This window comes from Mastacembelus armatus, chromosome 23, assembly GCF_900324485.2.
Source record: "Mastacembelus armatus chromosome 23, fMasArm1.2, whole genome shotgun sequence".
In the NCBI taxonomy this organism is placed as follows: Eukaryota; Metazoa; Chordata; class Actinopteri; order Synbranchiformes; family Mastacembelidae; genus Mastacembelus; species Mastacembelus armatus.
The window spans coordinates 4035886-4060832 of NC_046655.1; the positions used below are offsets into that span (position 1 = coordinate 4035886).

Here is a 24947-nt window from a genome sequence, read left to right on the forward strand (position 1 = left end):
CGTGGGCAGCGACAGTGAAACCTGGAGGGGCGTGATTGAGAGGAACGGCCTCCCTGATCTGATCCCGAGTGGTGCTCTGTTGTTGGACTTCTGTGCTAGTCACAGTTTGTCCATAACGAACACCATTTTCAAACATAAGGGTGTCCATCAGTGCAGATGGCACCAGGACACCCTAGGCCGGAGGTCGATGATCAACTTTGTAGTTGTGTCATCTGACCTTCGGCCGTATGTTTTGGACACTCGGGTGAAGAGAGGGACAGAGCTGTCAACTGATCACCACCTGGTGGTGAGTTGGATCTGCTGGTGGAGGAGGAAGTGGGACAGACTTGGCAGGCCCAAACATACTGTGAGGGTCTGTTGGGAAAGTTTGGCTGAATCCTCTGTCAGAGAGGTCTGTAACTCCCACCTCCGAGAGAGCTTCAACCAGATCCCGAGGGAGGCTGGGGACATTGAGTCCGAATGGACTATGTTTTCCACCTCTATTGTCGACGCAGCGGCTAGGAGCTGTGGCCGTAAGGTCTTGGGTGCCTGCCATGGCAGCAATCCCAGAACCCATGACCAAAAGGACAAGGTCTCGGATACAAGCAGCTGAAATCTAATTATCTTATTATCTTTATTTAATATTTTTTGAATTTTGATGTGTTTCATGTGTGTTATTTTTTTCCCATTTTGGACAGTTTTTTTATTTCATTTTCATTTTATTTCAGTTTCAGATCAGTCTGTTTTGCCGTGGAGGGGAGGGGCTAAGGGCCGTGGTTCTGATGTGTTCTGCATAAAATGCCAAATCCACAGGTCTCCAGGCTTATATTTTTAAAAGGTGGGATTGTTGTACTTAAAGTTGGCACCAAGAGAGGCTCAAATCAATTTATGACTCACTGAAACTGTTTAACACTGTTACAATGGAAGCTTACATAAACCGAACACACTTGCCTATTTTATATATCAACCTCCAGCCCCTGTCTGTCAATCATTTTCAAACTGCTAAACATGTTCTTTTAAAGGCTGCTCTTTGTGGGTGTCAGAGTGACTCAGAGTCACAGAAGAAGACAGAAGAGACAACAAACTCCCCCTTTCTGGTTTTTGATTATCCTTCAGCTGTTTCTACATACGACTTACCGTACAGTTCAGGTGTAGCTTAGTGATAGACTCATCGTATTCTGATTAATGTTTTTTACCTGGATCTTTGCCTTCCAGGATGAAATACGTCCCCAGTTTGAGGCCAAATACTCCAAGAAGGAAAGGATGAACCCAATATCCGGAAAACCTGAGCCTTACCAGGCCTTTACAGATAAATACAGTCGCCTCATCGTCTCAACGTCTGGCATCTTCTTTATGGTGTGTCTCTGACAGAACAAAGTTGAGAGTTGCTCACCTGCTGCTTGATATTTCCCTTGTCTTTTGACCATTATATATGCTAATGGCGAGTTTTGTTATTCTCTCCAGTTGTTTGCATAGAAACCAGTTTTTATCACACCCATAGTAAAAAAAACTTTACCATTAATTAACGGTGTTTGTATTTAATTACTTATTTTCATTTTGACTAAATAAGTCCAAGGTGAAGTTGATATATTTTGCCATTTATAACGGTAATCCTTTTTGCATGCCACTGTGATGCCAGATACTGGTGGTGATTGCTGCTGTGTTTGGCATCGTCATTTACCGCGTGATCACTGTCAGCACGTTCGCCGCCTTTGGCTGGGCTCTCATCAGGAACAACTCTCAGGTGGCGACCACGGGCACGGCAGTCTGCATCAACTTCTGCATCATCATGCTCCTCAACGTGGTGAGTTCACGCTCTCCGCTGACAGCAGCCGTGCAGAGTCTGAGTGGTGCATAAAAACACCAGTTAATTCCAGGCAGTGAAAATCAAATCACAAATCATTACAGCCAGGAAGAAAAAACATTTAAAAACATATTAAACATTTTAACTTAGCTGTTATGCAAAATGACAGTATAATAATACATTTAAAACCAACTTCATCCCTGACTAACAACCTGCAACCCTGTATTTTTAAAGCTCTATGAAAAAGTTGCTCTCCTACTCACCAATTTAGGTAAGTTGGCTGCTAAATGTCAGTTCTGTATGCATTTGCATCTATAGTTTATCATTATGTCCCTTTGATTGGTATATCTGACCATTTCTCCCTGATCCCTGTACATCCACAGAGCAGCCACGAACAGAGTCGGAGTGGGAGAACAGCTTTACCCTCAAGATGTTCCTTTTTCAGTTTGTCAACCTCAACAGTTCGACTTTCTACATTGCCTTCTTTCTGGGAAGGTGAGCAGATCATGCAGAAGTTGCCATGCATACATTCATGCTCTCTATTTTATTACACCACATTGTCATGGCGGTTTTTGCTTTCTCTGACAGGAAAAGCAGACTTTGTTGTTGTCGTTGTTTTTGTTTCTTGGTTGACAGATTTACAGGACGGCCTGGTGCATATCTCCGTCTCATCAATCGCTGGAAACTGGAAGAAGTGAGTCATTTCTTTGCACTTTCACGGAACCTTGGTAGCCAAGTATTATGGATCCAAATAAGTATTTCCAATTTGGACATTAAGCTATTTTTGTATGCCCAACCACCTGGGATTTAGCCTCCATCAACCATAAGCGTTGGTTCCAGGAGTGCTTATGGGAACACACAGGGAAATAACATACAGTGAAAAGGTCTAACAGGACAAAAGGCCTGAGCTGGCACATTTAGGTGCTGTGCTAATGCGCTCCCATTTGTTCCCTTGGCTACAGGAATGGAAACAGAAGAATTCTCTGTAATTTGACATGTGTAAGTGTAAGCAGAGCCTCAGTCAGCCTTTTTTTGGCTATGCAGAATCCTCTTGTGTTGGGAGAGCCTGCTGCCTTCAGTGAACATTGTTTGATGTTGCTAAAAGCCACTCTCTGTGTCATTGTCGTTGCAGTGCCACCCCAGTGGTTGTCTTATCGACCTCTGTATGCAGATGGGGATCATCATGGTGCTAAAACAGACGTGGAACAACTTTATGGAGCTTGGCTATCCGTAAGTTCCAAGTGTTTTATAAACTTCAAAATACTTTTCCATACTGAATCTTCGTTTGTTATTGTGTTAGGCTGGTCCAAAACTGGTGGACGCGGCGGAGGCTGAGGAGGGAGCATGGACAGAACGCCAAGGCCAGGTTCCCACAGTGGGAGAGGGATTACAACCTGCAGCCAATGAATGCCTATGGGCTCTTTGATGAATATTTGGAGATGAGTATGTTTTACCCACAGTAGCCAGCATAATATTATTTTTACATTTAGTAATGACAGTAACCATCATGTCTAATCCCTAAAATAGACCACAGTTTAATCCAAATAATATGATGTTTTTTTTTGTTTTTAACAATAAGACATTTTTTCATTTGGTGCTGCAGCTGCTGCTGTCCATGTTATGTAACTGTGATACTGTTTTCCAGTGGTTTGGATTTGGGCAGAGCTTTCCACACATGCTTACATCTTTATCATTGCTTTCCTCTGTGTATTATCAACAAAATGTAACTACGCACTTACATACACAAATTATATACAGCAAAAAGTAAGATTTGTTTTGTTGCATCCATACCTGAAATGGTTTACTTAACCAAACAATTCTAAAGCTGCACTATCAGTATTTTTCCATTAAAAATGAAAAACTATCTGTAATGTGATGTGTTTTAGTTTTACAGTTTGGCTTCACCACCATCTTTGTGGCAGCTTTCCCTCTGGCCCCTCTCCTAGCGCTGCTCAACAACATCATCGAGATACGTTTAGACGCCTACAAGTTTGTCACACAGTGGCGGCGGCCTCTGCCTTCACAAGCCAAAGACATAGGTAAACAAAAAACACGGCAAATATCATTTCTCCCAGTCACAAACAGCTGTCTTTCTGTTTTTACACTGAATTTTAATCCAAATAGTTTGTGTCTGTGGCAGGGATCTGGTACGGCATTCTGGAGGGCATCGGCATCCTGTCTGTTATCACCAATGCCTTTGTCATCGCTGTTACCTCAGACTTCATCCCTCGCCTTGTTTATGCCTATAAGTATGGACCTTGTGCTGGTCAGGGCCGAGCTGGGGAGGGGTGAGTGACGATTAAACACTTCACTTGTTTTACATAGTAAAAGGCTGGAGTCGTGATCCTCTTACTTCCACTTTTTTCCTTTTGCTGTACCCTCCCATTCTGTCGGGGTTGTGTGTGTGTGTGTGTGTGTGTGTGTGTGTGTGTTTTTAACTACTGATTTTAAATCCCATAAATGCTGTTTCATGTGTTCCTCAGGTGTATGATGGGTTACGTCAATGCCAGTCTGTCAGTGTTCCGAGTGTCTGATTTTGAGAAGAGATCACAACCCAAGACCAACGGCTCCGAGCTGTTTGGAGAAGCTGTGAAATATTGCAGGTATTGAGTTCATGCATCAAAGGCTCTAAAAGAGAAACCCCTCATGGACTCTTTACAGACTTGGGCTTCTGTGTGTTTACCAGCTCCAGCTGACAACCTAAAGTTAAAAACATATTTTGTGCACAAGTTATTTTGAAGCTTGTTGTCAGTATCCAGAGCTGAACATCATTGAACAGTTCATTTAACTGACTTGTCTTTTTGGCTTTTCAATCAATGCAATGTTAAAGTAGATGATGACCTCTGACCTAGGCGTGTCAACTCATTAGGTATCGTGACTACAGGGAGCCTCCAGACTCTGCTGAGCCCTACTCATATACTCTACAGTTCTGGCACGTCCTGGCAGCCCGGCTGGCATTCATCATTGTCTTTGAGGTCAGTTTTTGGCTTTGATAAATGGCTCCAGACACCAGGCCAGGTTTGGGATTGGATTCGCAAACACTGTTCTGTCAGTGCCTTTTATCTTTCTGCCTCAGTTCATGAGTGCCCATCTCCATCATCTTCAACTCATTCACTCAAAGCTAATAAAGACTTCAAGAGTTGTGGTGATGATGGTTTACCACTAACCAGATTACTTCAAATGAGCCTTTGAAATGTTTGTTTCACAGCCTTGAATTACTGCATTGATCTCCTGAAGGAACATTAGAAGTAGACCAGGACAACTGGAGGGTTAAATTTAATACATGTGTTGGAAAGTTTAACTTTACATTTTATCTTAAAATACCTTTTGACAAAAGCAACCAACTTATGAATCATTTTGATAAGATCAGTTTCGCAGGTTAGAAGTTCTCAGAAGGAAGAAGAAAACACAGCAGAGCTTATCTCACATTTCTCCTTTATTCTAAAGAAGTTCAGACTCATTCTCTTTAAACAAATATGACTCCCTTTTTAAGGAAGGGAGGAGCCAGGTTTCAAATAATTGACTTGAATATGTGGCTGCTGACATTTGTGATAATGTACTGCCTGTTTTCTCTTTTTTTTGTAGCACATGGTATTTGCCATCAAGACGCTGATTGCGTACCTGATTCCAGACCTTCCCAAGGACCTGCGGGACCGTATGCGCAGGGAGAAATACCTGATCCAGGAGATGATGTATGAGGCCGAGCTGGACAGGCTGCAGAAGGAGAAAAATGAGAAGAAGAAGAAAGGCAGGGCCCATCACAAGGAGTGGCCCTGAGCGTAACCAGCTGGTGCATCCAGATGTTTCAGAAACAGACTTTAAGGTTATTCAGCTCTGTTTATGTCCAGTGTGGGCCTTTATTTAAAAGTTTACACACAAGAAAGTGATGGCTCGTTAAACCCCTCCCCTGAACAGGGAGTGGCCAATCATAGCTCAGCATCCATAGCTTAGGCATGTCAGTGAAAATAAAAGCATTGATTGATTTTAGTATGTGGGGGTTGTAGGTTTAAAAAAACTAGCAAGCATGACCTGGATGATTTCTCAATTTGGTCATAGGCAGCAGAATCTGCGGTAGTTTCATTGCAGGAGCCAAAAACAACATTATATTTGTCAAGTGCCTTCTTTCTTGTGTGGGGACATGATGTCAAAAATACAAAATTACAAGCTAAAAATAGGTTATGAAATTAGACTCACAAAATAAGATTGAAGGATAATCTATGTTACATTGTATCTATCATTGTTGCTACATATTGAAATAAAATCTTCTAACTGAATGAAAAATATAGAAAATTAGGCCAAGCAGAAAAATATGATTGTGTGCTTCTCAGTGTTAACAGACCTCACCTATTGTTTCACTTATTTCCAGGCTGCCAGCCAGTGTTTGCTGCACAGAGGAGGAAGGAGAGGAGAACTGCATTTCCTGCATGATACTGGACCCTCACACCTTCCTCCTGCCATGTCAGACCAGCTCCTCCTAGTGAAACACTGATGAACTGCATCCTGGGAGGGCACACACCACAGGTCTCCTGTGCCAGGACACATAACGAAAACCCTCTTTGTTAGCAGGTGTTGCTAGTCCCACCCCACCCTCCTCCTCCTCCAGATAGTCTCTACCACTCTGGACTCTGAACAGCCTTCAGATGCTGAATGTAGGTTTAAACTAAGACTCATCTTTTACAGATTTCATGTTGTAGATGAGAGAAAAGAACTGTCCTGAGCTTACTGAATGAAACACCCTGTTTACATTCTCCCTGTTTGAGGAGCTCACCTTTTTCTTCACTGTAAATAATAAATATTATTATATTTAAATGAATGTCAGGCCATCTGCTCTGCTATAGCGTAGTGCGATACAACAAATTAGTTACTTAAAAATCAATTCTGTCCAAGCTGAGGCAGTGTGCCCACAGTTTGTTTACAGTATATAAAATGCTTTCCATTTAAATTCAGATCGATAACTGCAGTAATAAACGTTATTTATTGTAAGGGAATGTGACTTGTCTTTCTTGACTTGATCAGCAAAACAAGTGATTCTCTTTTCTACCACCAGAGGGGGTCAGAGAGCTTATTTAGGCAGATCATCTCAATACAGTGTCATTATTTTTGGCCAGGTCATACCGAGAATATAAATCAAAAGAGTTTTAAACATTTTGGAGTAAATTAACTGGGCATTAACATGAGCATTGCCATTTTGGAGATACACCTAATAATTTCCGCACATGTCCCATGTCCCAGTTTCTTCCATGCCACTAACAAGATGAACATCCATCCATCAGTCTTCATAGGTGCTACTGTGCATAAACTGAGATTCTAATCACACACACACACTGTGCACTGTGCCGCTGCTTCAAGGCCAATCAGCTTGTTATTCCTTAAGTAGGCTTTTACTATCACCCTTACGTAATTTCTGATGAAACACAATGCTGCCTTCAAGACAATGTAATTTTATGAACTTGTCCACTGGAAAGAGGAGAATCAATGATGCTTTTAAGCTAACCAGAGTGCAGACCTTTTGGTTTTATACAGCACAATGCCCCCATGACTGTCATTACACTGGATATCCCTGCAGCTATTTTAATACCCAAATGCATCCATTTGTCCAACATCTATCACTGTCTAGTCATTTTGAACATACAAATAATCATAGATCAGAGAGCAAAGGCTTGTCCTCCAGCATGGATTACTCTGGTGTGGCCTCCTCACAAGCTCCATTTTGATTATTAAAAGCAGGGAGCAGAAGAGGCAAATTGTGTTTTGTTTCCTATTAAGGCGACTCTCCTCTCTTAAGAGGATTATCCCTGACACACGCTCAGGAGTTGCATAAGGCTGTCAGAGGATAATGTCTGACATTCCCTCATATCCCGCGTATTGGCAGCTCAGCGCTCTGTGAAATCGGTGTGCTGGATCTGAGGTGTGGTAGAACAGTGTGTGCAGTGCAAAAAAAAAAAGTGTGTTTTCCACCACAGACTATAAACAAAACAAGGGATACTGCAATCAAGGCAAATTTGTAAAGCAAAAAAAATTAGCATAAAGCTTGACTTATCAACATTCTCTTATCTCTTTGACAGAGACTGACAGGATATCTGGGTATTGCGGTAAAAATATTCAGATACCTAATTTTGCAATTTTGGCCTTTTTTCCCAGCTGCCAGTTTTCAGTAAAATAACATTTGTGGCTTTCATTTTTACTTTAAAGCCATGCTCATCAGTATGTTTCAATAATTCAACTCAAATTATTTTGTGCAATGCAGTGAGTGTGAGTGTTTGAGGTTGTTTGTCTCTATGTGGCCCTGTGATGGACTGGTGACCTGTCCAGGGTGGACCCCTGCCTTTCACCCAAAGAGAGCTGGGATAGGCTCCAGCTGATCCATATGACCCTGGTTAGGAATAAGGAGGTATAGAGGATGGATGGATGGATGGATGGATGGATGGATGGATGGATGGATGGATGGATGGATGGATGGATGGGTATAGATGATAGATGGATAGATTACGTGAAATGTGAAAGGTGTTAGTGAGAAACACAGAATTATCATCCGACTACACAGGTCTTGTCAGCTCCACAGAGCTCACTGTTTTTGTTTTATAACCACAACTTGTCTCATCAGCCTCTGAAATGACAAAAGAAAAATGAACAATTATTTACATAAATTAGCAATTTAGAAAATAAATTTAACTTGGCCATCAGTGCATCACTTCCCCAGGCTGGAATTCTTTGATGGTCCATTGCTTCATACATTTAGGTTACTTTAATTTACTCTTTTTCATCAAATTTAAGGCTGTTGCATAAATTGTTCACACTGAAGATTGTTGAACTCAATTAAGCTACTACATTGGACTTTTATTAATACTGTTCTTTTTTTTTTTCCTTGTCCTTTTTAACTCATTTAAATCTTCAGTTACATTTTTATTTTCACCCTGTTTCATCTCTCTGTTTAATTCATGTGATGCATTTCAGCTGTTTAACATCATTATATTATCATCATGAATCTCCAGTATGCAAAGTGGTCCACTCAAGCTTTAAATCAAACAGACTTAATGTAATTCCCCCTCCTCCTCGTAACCTGAATGACATACAGATGAATCCTCTGCCTTCCGTAAATGTCAAGGCTTCAGCGGCCTGGCTCCCTGTTCCTCATAATGAGCACTGCTTGTAAGCTGCCTTGCAGTTTACACACAAACACACACACACACACAAGACAGCAGGGCCCTGATGTCACATCCTGGATCAGCCCTATGAACGCCAAGACAAAAAAAAACATCAAAATAAAACACTCCTGCTGCTTCCTGGCTGTGGTTGCCACGACGACACAGCTGACACGTCCATCTCAGGTTATCCTGTTTCTTAGTCTGACTGTATTCTCCTCACCTTTACTTCTAGGATGTTCCCTTCCCTTATTCTTTCACACGCACATGCACAGTCAGGCTATATATGTGCACATTGAACACATACTTTACAGAATTATTCCTCTACATTTCTTCAAAGTTAAAAAAATTACATGTACATGTAAACCCTTTGCTTTGACATACTCATTTGTTATTGTAACTACCTAAATGAAAAAATTAAGTCTTGCTAATTTTTGTGCAGTGACAACCCTTTTTTACATTAGTGGATGTAGTTTTGGTTCTGATGGACCGTGAGTGTGTTGGTGTCTATGTGTGACGCTGTTACAGGTCCTACTTAAATTACTAGGGAGATTCTGTAACCCATCTTAGGTGTTACGTGAAACAGTTGATTATGGTCAAAACAAAAAAACTAGGCTTACTCTGAGTCCTGGCAGGTGGAGCAGGCAGTCCAAACAGAAGTCCCTACCAAGCCGGAAACTATGAGAAATCCAGGCAACCAGTCCAAGACAGAAAAACAAAAAGCAAAGTCCAAAGACAAACTCAATCCAATACAGATAAGCAAATCCAAGAACACAGAGAGAGACCAGGAAGGTGTGACTGTGTAGTCTGGCAGAAGACAAAGGAAAAAAGAGCAGCGTGTATTTTGGGGAGCTGATTAGGAAAGTGGAAACAGATGCAGTGGGTGTGGGAGTCAGGGTGAGGTAATGAGAGATAGGAGTGCAGAGTCAGATAGAAAATGGGATAAATGAAGATAAACATCTAAAGAATAACAGTAAAAACTCTAACTTCCAGTCTTAATTTGATTTGCTTCTCTAGATAGAACTACAATCAGGTGATCATTAATATAAAATCATATAAGTAGTTATTCTGTTAGATGCTTAAACCTATAGTTTAATTTTGGTCTTAGTATTTAATGAAATTCAATTCGTTAAACTGTCCTAAATCATCATCCTGAACTTAATGTGCATATAAAGAGAAGCAAAGTTCTTCATTTCAACTACTTTATCTTATTCACTCTAGCCTCATGAGGTCGTCTGGCTGTCGATGTGACAATGCAGGCGCACACACTGGAGTCTCACTCACATACACACACAGTCCCAGTGTGCAGATAATAAGCTTAATAACATGTTGAAGATACGGGTAGCAGCTCACATCCTGCCCAGACTGTGGCCCTGCATCTGTGCTGAAAAATTGGATCAGACACTTTTGAGGGCGAAGCTGTCAGTGCTTGCCTCAGAGACAGTGGAAATGACTTTGCAGATAAGACGCTCTTTTCACCTCCTTTTCCATGGAATCTGGCTCAGCTTCAGCTGCTGTATCTCCGCCCGGCACATTTGCAGCACTGGTCACTTCAGTAGAAAGGCTTTTCATCTCCTGCTGTCTAATCACAGCAAAGGAAGAGGGGGCTAGTTTGGAATTAGACGTTTTAAATTAAATAGATACTCAGTGTAGCTGAACAGATCCACAGCAGCCACTTTGAACGTTGCACAGCAGTGAGCACTTACTACAGCATAAAACTCTCAGCAAGATGTTTTAACAACAGCACCTGCTGGATGTAAGATAAATGCTTGTATAAGCTACTGAAAGTAAAGCAGCTGACATTTCTCCTGCTGAAAACATTAGTCCCACAGTGCCTACATTTACCACCATGCACGGTGCATAAGGTTCTTTAAGGCAAACCCCTCAGGGTGTGATTAGCATACACTAACAGCCCTATTCAAAACTTGCATCCAGATCAATGCAAAGACAACCAGCAGCAAATGCACTATCTAACACACTTTTTGTGTGGCTGGAAAGGAGTATGTGAGCTCAGGAACATGGACACATAAATATTAGAGAAGGTATGAAATGATTCACACTAGAGAAGCAGAGTCACAGGCTGAAGAGGCAGAAAACCATTAAAGATCTATTTAAATTTTAAAAACATTTTAGTTGAATTTTTTATTGAACAGAGGTGAATGTTTTGTAATAAATGTTGATTCATATTTATAAAAAGTCAAATGTCTGAAAAGTCTAATGAAAAGTCACATTAATGAGAATAATGTGATGCCTATGAATATCGGGTGAATATCAGCTAAATTTGAAACATGCATGCCAAGAGAATATGATACTTACTTTTCATGCTCAAGGACAAGACTTGTTATAGTGTATGACAGGGATAAAATAGGCAAAGAACTGACATAAGAGCCAGGTTTTCATTTAGAGAACCAACAGGTTTGGAGCTTGACAGTGTGGCGTTCCCTTTCACTGCTTCAAATGTTAACACTCGGGCACTTCTGAAGGCTCTGTTAGGCCTTGATAATGCATTAAAAAAATCTGAAGATGATGCCATCTTTTGCTTGACAAACGCTGCCATGCAATCGACTGCAATAATCCTTCCTTTCTAAACTGAGTAATGTGTGGTGGGGCAAAGGTGGGGGGGCGACTATGAAGCCCGAGGTGAAATAGATTGTGTCCCTGCTATCATTATGGGTTGATTGCAAATTATCTCACACTATTCCTGGCAGTCATTTGACCCAGTACCTGACCTGCTCTCCTTAGATAAAATGTCCTGGCTGTGTAGTGTTACCTCCACAGAACACGGTTTAGGAGCTGAGTGAGATCTTCGAGTCATCAGTGAAATATCAGCTTTGAAGATCAAATGATGAAAAGGGGAAAAAAGCACATAAATGTAATCGTTTCTGCTTTGTAGCATCACTGGTTGCTCCTTCATGTCATTTCATGTCAAAAAGAGATTTCACTGGCACTTTTACAAGCAATGTGCCGTGTTTATCCTGTGAATGCCTCCAAATTATCTAATGCTGCTTGCATCAAATATAAACTGTAAAATTTTGTATTGCCTATTCCACATTTTAATGAAATGTGATGTGAGCTCATCACAGTGCCGCCCGGCCCACATTTCTCTCTTGCAAGCTGCTTTTGAAAGGCTTACCATACACTATGACAATATCAGGTTAGCCTGGCTCTAATCTACAGTCAGAACATTAGAATTCCTCCCTGCCCTATTGTGGGCTGAACACTCATCCCCTCAACAGAAAGCTCGCATCACTCTCAGCACTGAATCACATTCCCTCCTCTGTCTGCCTCCTCCACTCGCTCTGATATGCTCCCTACTAACTGATCAAATTCCCATTCTGCCTCTATCCTGAAATCATGTTTTGTGTGTGTGTGTGTGTGTGTGTGTGTGTGTGTGTGTTTGCAAAATTATGCTTAAATGCTTTAATTATTACATGAGTTACCATGTTGGTGTTTTAGTATTTGAAGCTTATATTGCATATTCTGCTGCAATACTGTCTCATGCTGTATTAATGTGAAGTTATAGACAAGGCTGCTCTTATATGCATACACTAATAAAACCAAAACTTGCCATTAGTATTTTTTTAATGTTTTAAAGAGACAATAAAAAACTTGTATTTTGGGTGTGATTATTGTGAAAATGCACCTGGGTCACTTTTTGATCCATTGTGAAAAGTTGTGATAATGACACCAAAACGTTATTTTCTAAATAAGTTATATTTTTTTCAGCAGTACCTGCAGGTAATGGACCTTCTGCCTGTGTAATCTGATTTCTGTCTGTACTACATGGTACAGGTGGCATCCCGTATATTTTTTTTGTCTCATAAATCTGCATGGTTCAATTATTTGTATGTTGAATTTGTTCCTCCACACTTCACTCCACACAGCTTCGTTATGAAAACCTGAACAAACACAATTTTGATTCAATATATTTTAGCAGCATTACTCTCTGGAAATTGTTACCAATCTACATTATGTACTGTAACACTAAGGTGTGGCTCCTAACATTTTCCCCAGCAGGACCACATCCCATGGGACATGTCTGCACTTGCAGTATATTATTGTGCTGTGAATAGGTGGCGTTCATTTTAAGTATGTTTGGCAAGATTTTGACAAAAAGAGCCAATGAAAAGAGACAATGAAACAATAATTGCTTTTAAAATGAGTGCAGGTGGAAGAATGACATTTACAAATTGAGTTATTGGAGATATTATTTATTGTGAGGAACCTTTGGCTCTAAAATGTCTGCACAAAGCATTATCACCAGTGTTTTAGGGAGAGAATATTTTCATATTCCATTTCTGTGGCCCAAACTGTGAGAACATGATGCACTGACCATACAGTTGAAAAGACATCATTAATAAAAATCATGTTAATGAAACAGTGAGAACAATTTGCTAAATGTTCTCATTGTATTGAATGTGTTCACATTAATGTTCCTATTTCAGCTACAACCCACACATCCATTATAGTGCTCTGGCATTTGAATTATGGATAATCAGGAAATGACTACGTTTATATTGGGCACAGAAAAGATTAAAAGCGTCTGTGGTGCATATCAAATTTTTGCAGGTTTGAGGAGAATTTCAGAAATTACTATTATTATTATATAAAGTCATCTAGAAATATATAGACTGCTGTATTCCTGCTACGCTACTCATTCAACAATTTCTGTAATTTTCTGAAACCAACAATCCAACATTTACACCCACTTCAGAGAACTCTGTTACTTTAAACATGTCACTGCTACAAACATGTTACTGCTATTTTCTGTGGCTCATAATATCAGTTCTTGTAGCCATAATCACCATTAAAATTACTCTAATCAACTGACTGGATGACTTAGTATTCTTGGCTGGACTGACAACACCTGCAGCACTCTGTGAAACGCACCTTGTCATAATGAATGATTAAGGATATTTAAATTAATCTATCATGGGATGCCTCTATCCTGGCATGTGGCCTCTGAAAAAATAGAACTGCTGTAAAAAGCTTACTTAGAAAAGTACTGACTAACAAGTGCACAAAGGGGAAAACGGTTTTAAGGGGTTTCGTTTTTTTTTTTTTAGTAGCCACTGGAATTGCTTGTAAGAGGATTTTTTAAAATGCGATTTGCTGACTCACTAAGAGGTTATTTGTCATCCTTAAATCCTCCTGATGTAACATTGCTTTTCATTTTTCACCCAAACTGCCTGTTTTCATTTTGAAAAAGATTTAACCAGAAAAGCCAAACATGATGGAAAAAAAAAAAAATCTTGTTGTGTATGAGTATTATTGTTTATGTGTAGGGATAAAAAAGCACACATCATCCAAAATTTAAAAGAGTTTATTTCATATCTACAGTCAAACACGGTGTTACCTTCACTGCTAGAGTAGACAGATCCATCTAACAGAACAGAAGAAATATAAAAAGTTCATATTCAGTGCCACGAACATGTACAGTGGGAAACTATGACAAGCCTCTTGGCACCTCGCAAATGATTCCACACCACTTATAAAATCCAGACAAAGAAGATGGAAGAATGTGGGTCATGGTGGGCTTGGGGCGAGCTGGCAAACCTCCCTGTGATTTCTGTGACACTGATCTAGGTTGACTGGGGCGCTATCGCTGAGGCTAAACTCGCCTCCTTGTCTGGACTAGTAAGGATCAATTCCCAGAGGAGTCTGCTGCTTGTGAAGCTGTGGGTCAGTGTAACCTCAACAGGAGCAGGGAATAGACTGATAAATGTCCAGCCTGCTGGCTTCTAGTTTACACTATTTAAAAATACAACTTTTTTGATATGATGATCTAATTTTGGTATACATGTGGTTTTTTTTTTCAAGATATGATTTCATGCTCAGCCATTAGATTAAAGGGTCAATCCACAAATATACAAGAAATCTCTTTCTTGGTGCTAGCTGGCCTATCTGCACATTTTTATTGGCTTCCACCCTAATACAGGAGAGGTGAAAGGGATTTTGTATGTGGTCTCACGACACTGCAGCTGTAACATGCCATTCCAGAAACAGGGGCACTGTTTATCTGAATGATCCATACATGCCAGGAGGAGACAGACTCTGTGGTAATTTCACTGTGGGTTTGTGACCATGACTACATTCGCAGGGTTATATTGGATTAACATAATTTAAAGTTATTGTAGCAGAGACTGTTTGATCTGGAAAACAGAGAGTTCAGATAATTTCACACTGGTATTTTGAAAATGATATGCTCTCCAGTAGGAGACAGATGGTTAAAAATAACAAGGGTCACTGTGATGGCAGTATTCATTATGCATATGCTGTATAATAACCACAAATACCTCCAGCAGGAACAGGTGTGAGTACTTCACTTAGCCCAATTTAAAAAAGAGACCCACATTTATAGTATCTATGTCATGCTACCTGTGAAATTTCAACATGAACTCTTAATATAAAAACAGACACCACTTACAGTAGAGACATTATTGAAACTGTCTAGAAAAGGAATTGCAATTTCTGCTTCAGATCGAACATCCAAATCCTACAGTGCATAACTACGTCACATAAATCACAGTACACTACTTCAGAGCTGGTGGATTTTTTCATCATGTACTGAAACAAGACAATGAAACAGACTTGGGTTTAGACTGTAAAAATACAGAAGTGTGCAAAAGGTAATTTTCTTCTCCTATGCCATATAAGCAGGGTCTATGAGCGTCTGTCCTACTGTCCTACTTCCATTTTTGAGTATCCCTTCAGTGGTAACATGGCCTAAGTTCACTGATGATGTTTTGGGGCTACCGTTATCACAGTTTTCTTCCTGAGGCTCCAAGAAAGCCACCCTCTTTCCGTTTGACCGCCGCTGTCCTGACTCTACCTCTCTGGGGTCTGAACAAAGGACGATGGCTCGTCCACCACACCCTCTTGATCCCCCACCCTGGCCTTCCCGGCATCGACAGGGAGTGAGGTAGAGGTAAAGCAGCACCAAGATGATGCTGATTACACAGGAAGCAAGGGTGGTGAATGCAGTGTTGAAATGCTCAGTGCTGCTGCGATGTGCCAAACCATTGGCAGTGCTCAAATTTCCAACCACCAGATTTACCTCCACAGACTCGTAGGGGTTATAGTGTCGCCCACGAGCTGCCACACACCCGTATGTACCAGAATCCTCTATGAGTGCTCCTCGAATTTCAAGAGTACCATTGGGGAGAACTACTAGGTGGTCATTGGGATCACTGCTTGTTGAATTCACCACAGTACTTGGGGTAATCCAGAACACTTCAAGCCTTCCCTCAGTCAAAGAAGCCAATCCTGGGCATGGTACTGTCAGCCATTTACCAGGCTCTACTTGGAAAGCCTGTGCCTCAACAGGCATATCCCACACTCCCTGCTCGCTACAGAGAGGTCCTGGGCCCGAATAATCCTTACATGGATAGTCACCTCTGAAGTCTACTAGGGGGCGATACTGTTTCCAGATCCAATACTCCAACAAGGCAAGTAAAGCACAGTCACAGACCAAAGGGTTTCCCTGCAAATAAATTCCACATTGGTGGGTGAGAGACAGCAGACTCTGGACAGGCACCTCAGAGAGCCTGTTGTGTGACAGATCAAGAAAAGTCAGGTTACGAGGCCCTCCAGGTTCCCAATAAATCCCCTGTGGGAAAGTTGTCAGTCTGTTCCCAGAGAGGTAGAGCCTCTGTAGGCTGTATAGATCACTGAAGGCCCCTGGGATGATCTGGACAATCTGGTTGCCAAAGAGCAGCAGCTCTTTCAGTTGCTTTAGCCCAGTGAAGATGGACGAATTCAGCAGAGTCAGTCGGTTAGATGAGAGGTCCAGGTGGAGGAGATGTGGTGTGACAGCAAAGGCATTCACCTCAATTCGACTTATAGAGTTTCGGCTTAAAACCAGAGTAGCAAGTTGGTCAAATGGTTGGGGAATCCAGCCTGGAAGCAGGACAGTGAGTTCATTGTGGCTAAGGTCCAACCGTGTGGCAAAGCCCGGGAGGTCAAAGGGCAGCGTGGACAGATTGCGGCCACTGCAGGAAATTATATCACTTGCACAAAGGCAGTAGGGTGGGCAAGTGGCCTCAGAGGGAAGGAAGCCAAGACACAAGAGGAGAAGCAAGGCTGCAGTGGCAGGGTTAGAATGGCTGCCCCCAAAACTGGTCTGACATAAAAGCTGTGACACAATGGGACACATCCTGGTTTTCCCTCAGGATGGGATCTCAGGTTACTGTCTCACTGGGTGTCCACATGTCAGGTTTATTCCAATAGTCAACTGCCTTTATCAACTGAAGAGAGAAAAGAAGGAAGAAACAGGGAACATGGAAATTAATCTTTATTAGACTGAACATCTCTGCTCTTTAACAAGTTAACACAATTACTCACCTGAGCCATTTGTCATTAAAGTCATCTTTAAGGAATTCATTGAAATCAATTTAAAAAGTAAATATGTAAAGTTTGTTCATTTCAATTCAATTGAAAATGTCTAGTTCAAGCCACTTCAGAACATGAGGTTGATTTAACTGAGTTCACTGAATAAATTATTGACTCCTCACTAAATTAAGCTTTTTTTTTAATAATAAAAAAACACAAATCTAGTGTATTTGAAGATTACCCAGCATGCAATTTTAGAGATAAAGCTCTTCAGAGACTGTTTCCTACTTTAAAGAATTTAATCATGGTGGGAACTTTCAGCGTGTCTTTAATTTCTGGTCATAATAAAAACAATTCAAACCATAATGAAGGTCCCCACAAAGGTACTGAATTCAGTCCCTGTGGGGCACAGCCTCAGACCTGTCACTCTGTCAATTCAACTTAATATTTATTTTAGTTTATTTGACTTTTCTTACATTCAATTCTTTTAACTCAGTCAACTCAGTTTTCAAAACTTGTAAGACAACTCTGAACTCTTTAAACTAATATCAGCTGACTCTCATTCTTAAGGCAGCAGGAGAACATATGTTTGAAGTTGAACTAACTTAAAAAAAAAAAAAAAAAAAAAAAACTTACTGCATTGATTTTAAACCAAAACACACACTAAGTTTGTATGAAGAAAATAAACACCAGAAAAGGCAACAAAGTCATGACTATGGAACTGGGATTTGTCAAGAAACACTGGTCCAAATAATACATCAGTGACAACTGGCACTTAACGTGATTTATAAAGGCATTACATGCATGTGACTCTAAAAATAAATAATAATCCACATTTAAGTACAACATGGATAGCTGCTGGCATCATCTGCACACGGCAACTGGTAGTAACTGCTGGAACAAACACAACTTAATACACACCCCCGTTTCCTACCAATACAAAACAGCATATTGCTCCTTGATGTGTCTATCAACTATTAACTGATTAGGAAAATAATCAATACTGGAATAAAACTGCTATTTTCAGTCTCTGCGAAGTTCACAGGAGTGAGAACATTACTACATGAGTGAAAGGTTTGTTGTTCTGTAATATTACGTCCGTTTTCTGGAACCAAATAAAAACAAACGGAGCCCACAGCTCACCGTGACGCCCACACCGCTGCCTGCTCAGAACACCATCTCGTCTGCCTCCATATCCAGACGCGACGCAGGACCGCGTCCCATACTTGGAATCCTAAAATCTAAAAGGCAACTTCTCTCTTTTGGAAGCGAAGCGCATCGTCCCCACCGCTGCGCGTAAATCCGCTGAGAGTGCGAGAGGGAAACGAGGAAGCTGCAGCTGAACTGTTCACCTGCAGGTCGGCCTGCGTGTCTCCGTGGGAGGGGTCGTCCTGAGAGTCAATACGGAACACACCAGCAGCCAGTACTCTAATAATAGGCAGAGTGGATGCTGCCGAAAGGAGGAGAGGAGGGTGCAGGAAGAAGAGGAAGAGAAGAGGGAGGCAGCATCAGCACCACAAGCTCTGTTAAGTGTTTTTATGACTCCACCTCTATTTTCTTTGGCTCAAATGAGTAAACTCTCCAGTGACTGAGGAAAAAGCAGGCACACATCATTTAGATTAAATATGCACTAATCAATGTTTAACACGAATGCATCAGATAACTGTAGAATATGAAAACCTGCCTGGCACTAAATGGCAAAAACAGCCAGTTAGTGGACAGTTTGCAGCTAAAGAGCAAGAAGGTTGAGACCAAAATCAGATCTAAAAATAATGAATAAGGACACATGTTTGTGATTTATATAAACATATATGAATCAAATGTGGCTTGATTTGACTTAAAAGACAGATGGAAAAAGAAAATGAATATGAAAATAAGCAAAAACTGAGTGACACCCAGAGGGGCTGTGTAAGTGTCCCAGTCTGATAGAGTGTTTCACATTAATTTGAAAGGTTGTTGCTGTTCTTGTGAGATGAAGGCTCATATTTCATGCACACCTGCAAACCCTGTGTACAGTATATTTCAGCATTGTGCCGTTAACACTGGCATGGCAGTTTGGTTCAGTAGTCATTGTAAACACGGCTCTGCTGTGACCTTGGAGATGCCTTTTTTATTTTCTCTGCTGTGTGTGTGGTATATACAAGGCTGCACTGTGTGCCAGAAAAGCCAGGCTGAGCAGTGGAAATACATAAACACTGATGCGGCTTACAAAACACCTGTTTCCCCTCTTTTTTTTACTGTCAAAGAAGGGCAGCGTTTCAGGATTTGTTTGCTGAGGCATAATATTTCAGATGGCACTAAGCTGTGAAAACCAGTTTACATAACCCCCCCTTTTTCAAAGTACTGTTTATCCAAACAGTGTTGGTATACAAAATTATAGCCTGCTGCCGTATTTATTCACTTTATGTTGCCACATCTAGTGCTCCCCATTACAGTGACTTTATTTTCTAAAGCACCTTCTATCTGTGCTTCAGAGGCTTTTTACTTTTCTTTTTACTAATCAGTGGGTCGGGGTTGTAAGCCGCGTCAGCTGTTTTCTTTGTCGTTCAACCTTGTTGATCAATTCTCATTTCAGAACTGAGTCGATGCCATTAGCTGGAAGGCGAGCGAGAATGAGGCCTGTTGGTTTACAATCTTGACTTCTGTCTAATCACAATGCACTCGTAATTATGAGCTTTCCACCCGGGACACCATGACAGGCTGTATGTTTCCATGGTGCCAACCATCAAAGGGGAAGTTCTCTGGGGATTTTGCCAGAGTGTAGTCTACCCCTTGGGATCACACGGTCATGTTGTTAATATGCGAGGAAAGGATCGAACAACACTATGCAAATTTCTTCTGTCTGTCATTGATTACAGGAATGTGGCAGTGGAAGTGGAATAAAACAGAAGAATGGTGCAAAATCTGGAGTATCCTCTTCGTAAATCTATTTCAGTCCTTCACCTCAGTAAAATCAGCTGCACCTCAACAAGCACTGGGGTATGATTGATTACACAGTTAGAACAAATGGCAGCAGGGCTGACTGAGGAAAAAGGTTAAAGAGACCTGGTCTGACCTGGTCTGAATGGTTATTAGTTTACCTCAAGGTCTATCGGTTCTATCGGTTCTAACCACTTACTACTTTTTATTGTGATGGGATCATCACATCATCCAGCATGTACTGCGCATACCTCAGTGCAAATGTGAAATACTACTAATACTAAAATTGGTAAAAAAAAGTTTGAGTATTATGAAAGAAGAACAAGAACAAGCAAACACAAACAACTTCCACCTGACTGCAATGACACGTATTTAACTTTGCACTTAAACAAGGATGCAAAAAGAAAACGCTGAATAAAAATACAGAGGTGTCTGTCTTACTGTTCAGCTGTGAGTGAATAATTTGGTAAAATCAATAGATTATCAGTTACAAAAGCAGCAGGGTTTAAGCAAGTTGAACTGAGGTTTTTGTGCAGTACTTACAAAAACCTTGGGGTCTTCTTATGTTGCAAAGTCGGGTCTAAATAAAGAAAATCTTGAAGGGTTTGTGATGCGTTCATGGATCGGTCACAATGGCAGAATGTGAAGCTGAAGCTTCTTCTTCTTCTTGTTCTGTTTTTAAACTCTTGTAGGAAACTTTTTATAGAGTTTTGGTCTGACCACCCAGAAGATGCCTCCTGGCCAATCACGTGGCCTCACGTGACCCCTGGAGGGTCAGTCAGTCAGTGTCCAGTGGCAGGTGGGCTGTATTCCTGACAGCTGATACTCCTGCTCTAGTTGTGACTCAACATGTTCTTCTTTTGCATGAATTCAATTATTGATTTGTGCATTGGAGAAACCGACCTGGGCTTACTGGATTCACGTGAGGTCACATGAGCCCTTCAGAGCAGCTGCAGTTAGTTCACTTTTAAGTATTGATTTGGCACCATGTGTTGTTAACAACTGTAATGACAAAGCATTTTGAATTTTCCACTGTTAGGTAAATTCTTTTAACAAATAGACTCAGAGGACGAACTTCGGTAAGATTATATAGAGGTTTTACTTGCAAGGAGTAACAGTCACACAGCACCTTGGTACAGCATGAGGATCACTGGCCGCTTGCAGCCTAACACATCAGTTTTTATGGTAACACAAAAGGGAGGGGATTTCTCACAGAAAGACATCTGGGCCCTTATCAAATAGTCAAGGTTAGAGCAAACTGTGCTCACTGAGAGCAACAATTATATTTCCACAATACACAATAGGCCCTATTCAGAAGTGTTTCAGTTATACTAAAGTAAGGTGGCTCAGGCCACAGGAGGGTAAACATTTTAATTTCTCTAACATCCACCAATCTAATTGTGTAGCTACAACGTCAGATGTTCATAAACCAAAACCTTTTACTCATCCTTCATACCTGTGCGTGATACCTGATGTATCTTCTTCCTCTATGCCAATAAGTTCCTTATCCAAAAACCTAAAAACATGTCCATGAGCCACATTGGGCTCCTTCTTTCTGTTACTGTAGTACACACTGGCATGTTATTTATTTGCAACTGAAAATAGTCTCCTCTTCCTATAAGCGAGTCCCCAGCTGTTTTAGGAAGTTAGTGAGCTTTTTAAGTGAAATTGTATATTTGTGACCTGTTTTTAAAGATTTATGACTTCACTAAGAACGAATATATTTGTGCCTGTGTGCATTTTAAAAGTCATGTTCCTGGAGTGATTATGTCATCTTGAGTATACATTAAACAGACTCAGGTCTTGTTCAAATGTTGGCAGAGTAATCACACATTTTATCTGTTTTACGTCCTATACAGCCAGTTAACCCACTGTACACCATCATGGATGATGTAGATGATATAATATCCCTAGTGTGTTTCAACTCTGCTCACAGGTATTTATTGACTATAAAGCCTTAATGTTTTTTCTGTGTTCATATACAAAATCGTACTGTTTTGCACTAGAAACACGAGTTTTAAACTTATACACATTTCTCCCTGGTTTAAAATCCGTCTACCACTTCCTCTTTGTGTGTTAGAGTGCACAAGATGATGTGTGGGTTTAAATAATGCATGTAACCTAACACCTTACAGAGCCTCTGTGACAATAGAAAACTGCTTTGTAGTGTTTCAGTGTCCAAGCCAATATCTTCAGTGTGAATAATAATAAATAACAACAATTTCACTGCAGAACTAGACATTTTTTATGTTAGGCAATAATGTGATTTAGTAATCTAGCAATTAAAAATGCTGCATTGTACATGTTGCACTTGTCAAACCCCTGATAATGATTAACCACAAACCCTACAGTGGCATGGCAACCAGCAGCATAATGACTTCCCTGTGACCTTTGGCCATTTTTAGGTTAGAGGGGGCACATTTTTTTGAGCATTACCTAAAACCAGTATGTTAAAAATGCAACCCAACACCCACAGCATAGTTACTGTCTGAGACTGTGCTTACAGCAAAGACAAAAACATGCCAGGTGAAAGCTCCAAGTGACATGTCCTGCTGAGCTAGAGTTCATCTTTGAGTTAGGATAGAAGTACAGCTCAATTCCACATTTGGTACATCAGGTTTTAATAAGAGAAAACAGAAAATCACTATTCTGTGACCTACAGCAACAGTCTTTGGAAAGTTTATACACACATGAATCTCAGAATCATAAAGTTATCCATTGAACTTATGGTCTCACACTGGGACAATGTAAAAACAACAGAGTACCGAATTGAAAATAACTAATATTCCACTTATCTTTGAGGGTAATGGAATATAAAGCAGTAGGGAAAACATAATGAGCCCAAAACAAATGACTTGTTTCTCCATTAATGCCACACATCTTCTGGCTGTGGTGTATGGTAATAAAATTGACAGATTTAGGTCTGTGTGATGGCAGCTAACAATGATGGCTTTTACTGTCTAGTTGATGTGTGCAGTATTTCCCAGGGAATACAGCCCTGATCCTCCAGTCCAGCACCAATCAAAGCTAAAAGAAAATCATGTTTTATCCTGAGCCCTTTGTCCCATTTAAAGAAGTTCTTCTGCTTCAGCAGCAGCTAAAAAAAGTTCGACTGTCTATGGTGACAATACATTTTAGCTTCATGGGGTAGGATTTGAAAAGGGTTTAAATTCTTTTGTCCATAGTTTTTCTAAAGAAAAAGCATGAAGATCTTCAACCTCTAATTGGAGTGAAACTATAAAAAGCTGTCCTCATACAACAATAGTATGGATCAATGTACTTAGTCGTGTTAAAAACTGCAATTAAGTTTTCTTACATTTTTTTTATTTCATAAGTTAAACCTCTAAAGAAATGCATGTAGGAGAAGTTGGTGGTCAGTATCTACACCACTTTCTGCCACTATTATTGTGGAAAAACAGCGCTCCCAGGTGGACACATGAAGTATTTTCACTCACTTCCTGCTCATTTCAGTATCTGTGTGGGCAGACTGGGCAGACAGCACGTTTGGTGTCTTTTTATAAGCAACAATTTAAATGGTAAAATTGTCTAGTGAAACAAACTTAGAATAAGATGAACCAATATAAAGGCCACTAGTGTTCTTGCAAGAAATTTTATTATAGTGGTACAGAATCTAAGCATTTCAAAATATGTTTAAAGTAAAGGTCCTCAGAAATCCTACACACACGCACTCACTCACACACACACACACACACACAAACACACACACATCATCATCATATTTACTATCACTGTTGTGCAAAAATGTGAATCCCTGAAAAAAATATTTGTGTGACAGCGTGTCCTTGTTCTGAGTGATTTTTCTTACAGTACATAAACATCAGTTTGATTAGAAGTAGACTCAAGTACACAGAAGCGTTGAATATTTTTTTGACCAGGCAGTAGCACAGCACAGTGGTACAAAAGTTCAACAGTGTCAGTTTTCATATGGAGGAGGACTAAATAAGTCTTGGAAGTATTGTGATATCCTTGGCAGGTAAATACAGATGTCATTATAGTATAAGATTGACATGACTTGTTAAACACATCATAAATCAGCATCCTACTCACTAAGTCATTCAACATTTCATCAGTTCATTTCCCGTGTTCAACATGTGCATCGCCATCATGAGGTAACCTAAAAGCTGAATTAGCTTAGCTCAGTTTTTCAAGCTTAATGTTTCTAAAATGTTTCAGACATCAGAAGTGTCATTTACTTTTGCAGGAAATTCCTATGTAAAAACAGACAGCAGGTCTACCAGATCACCTGAAATTACAATAAGAGATCTTGGCACAACAGCATGCTTAAGCCTGGTCTTATTATGCTATAATCTTATTTCTTGTCCTAGAATCATATTACAACAGCTCTGCTGTATCACCCAGGGGTGGACCCACTAGAGAGAGTAAATACCATTTGTGTGTAATTCAGTAGAAACAAGTGAAGCACTTTACTGGCTGCTAGTCTGTTCATCTGTTCAAGTGGTCTATTTTATATTTGTTTGTTTTCTTTCTTTAAGATGCATGCTCAGTTCTTCCACTGTCCATGTGGCCAGATTCATTTTGTGCTTGTCCAGCTGTACATTCTGTACAAATAAGTGTGTTTTGAGATTGTTTGTCTAGATGTGTGTGTGTGTGTGTGTGGCCCTTCCTGCCGGGGATCGTTTTCATTTTCCTCCATGTTGACACTCGTGTGCTCACTGTGAAATCTGTGGGAGGTGAAGAGGGCTGTGCGTGTCATACATCATGTCATCATCATGGCGTGAATGGAAAGACAA

At 40.5% G+C, this 24947-nt stretch overlaps 2 protein-coding genes and 1 long non-coding RNA gene across 4 annotated transcripts in view; 1 reads left to right on the forward strand and 2 right to left on the reverse strand.

The window, feature by feature from the left end:
* Positions 1-6272, forward strand: part of LOC113142338 (anoctamin-4) — a 30535-nt gene extending 24263 nt beyond the window's left edge. For both annotated transcript variants that reach the window (XM_026327338.1, XM_026327337.1), the window contains 13 exons: positions 1195-1335; positions 1619-1783; positions 2018-2054; positions 2167-2278; positions 2420-2477; positions 2916-3013; positions 3084-3226; positions 3670-3822; positions 3924-4071; positions 4267-4386; positions 4653-4758; positions 5369-5606; positions 6150-6272. In XM_026327338.1, coding sequence (XP_026183123.1) covers positions 1195-1335; positions 1619-1783; positions 2018-2054; positions 2167-2278; positions 2420-2477; positions 2916-3013; positions 3084-3226; positions 3670-3822; positions 3924-4071; positions 4267-4386; positions 4653-4758; positions 5369-5560 — 1473 coding nt within the window. In that variant the 3' untranslated portion in view covers positions 5561-5606; positions 6150-6272. The remainder of the gene's footprint in view (positions 1-1194; positions 1336-1618; positions 1784-2017; positions 2055-2166; positions 2279-2419; positions 2478-2915; positions 3014-3083; positions 3227-3669; positions 3823-3923; positions 4072-4266; positions 4387-4652; positions 4759-5368; positions 5607-6149) is intronic.
* LOC117152629 (uncharacterized) lies at positions 5434-9683 on the reverse strand. The gene is made up of 3 exons (XR_004463033.1): positions 9546-9683; positions 6128-6309; positions 5434-5497 (listed from the first exon to the last, which is right to left on the reverse strand). It is a non-coding gene; the product is annotated as an uncharacterized LOC117152629 (long non-coding RNA).
* A 5776-nt stretch (positions 9684-15459) lies between these two features.
* Positions 15460-20836, reverse strand: LOC113142240 (amphoterin-induced protein 2-like). Its single transcript, XM_026327159.1, has 2 exons — positions 20719-20836; positions 15460-17171 (listed from the first exon to the last, which is right to left on the reverse strand). Exon 2 carries the CDS (start codon positions 17078-17080, stop codon positions 15569-15571), a length of 1512 nt encoding a protein of 503 aa, XP_026182944.1. The 5' UTR covers positions 17081-17171; positions 20719-20836; the 3' UTR covers positions 15460-15568.
* Positions 20837-24947: the final 4111 nt, after the last annotated feature.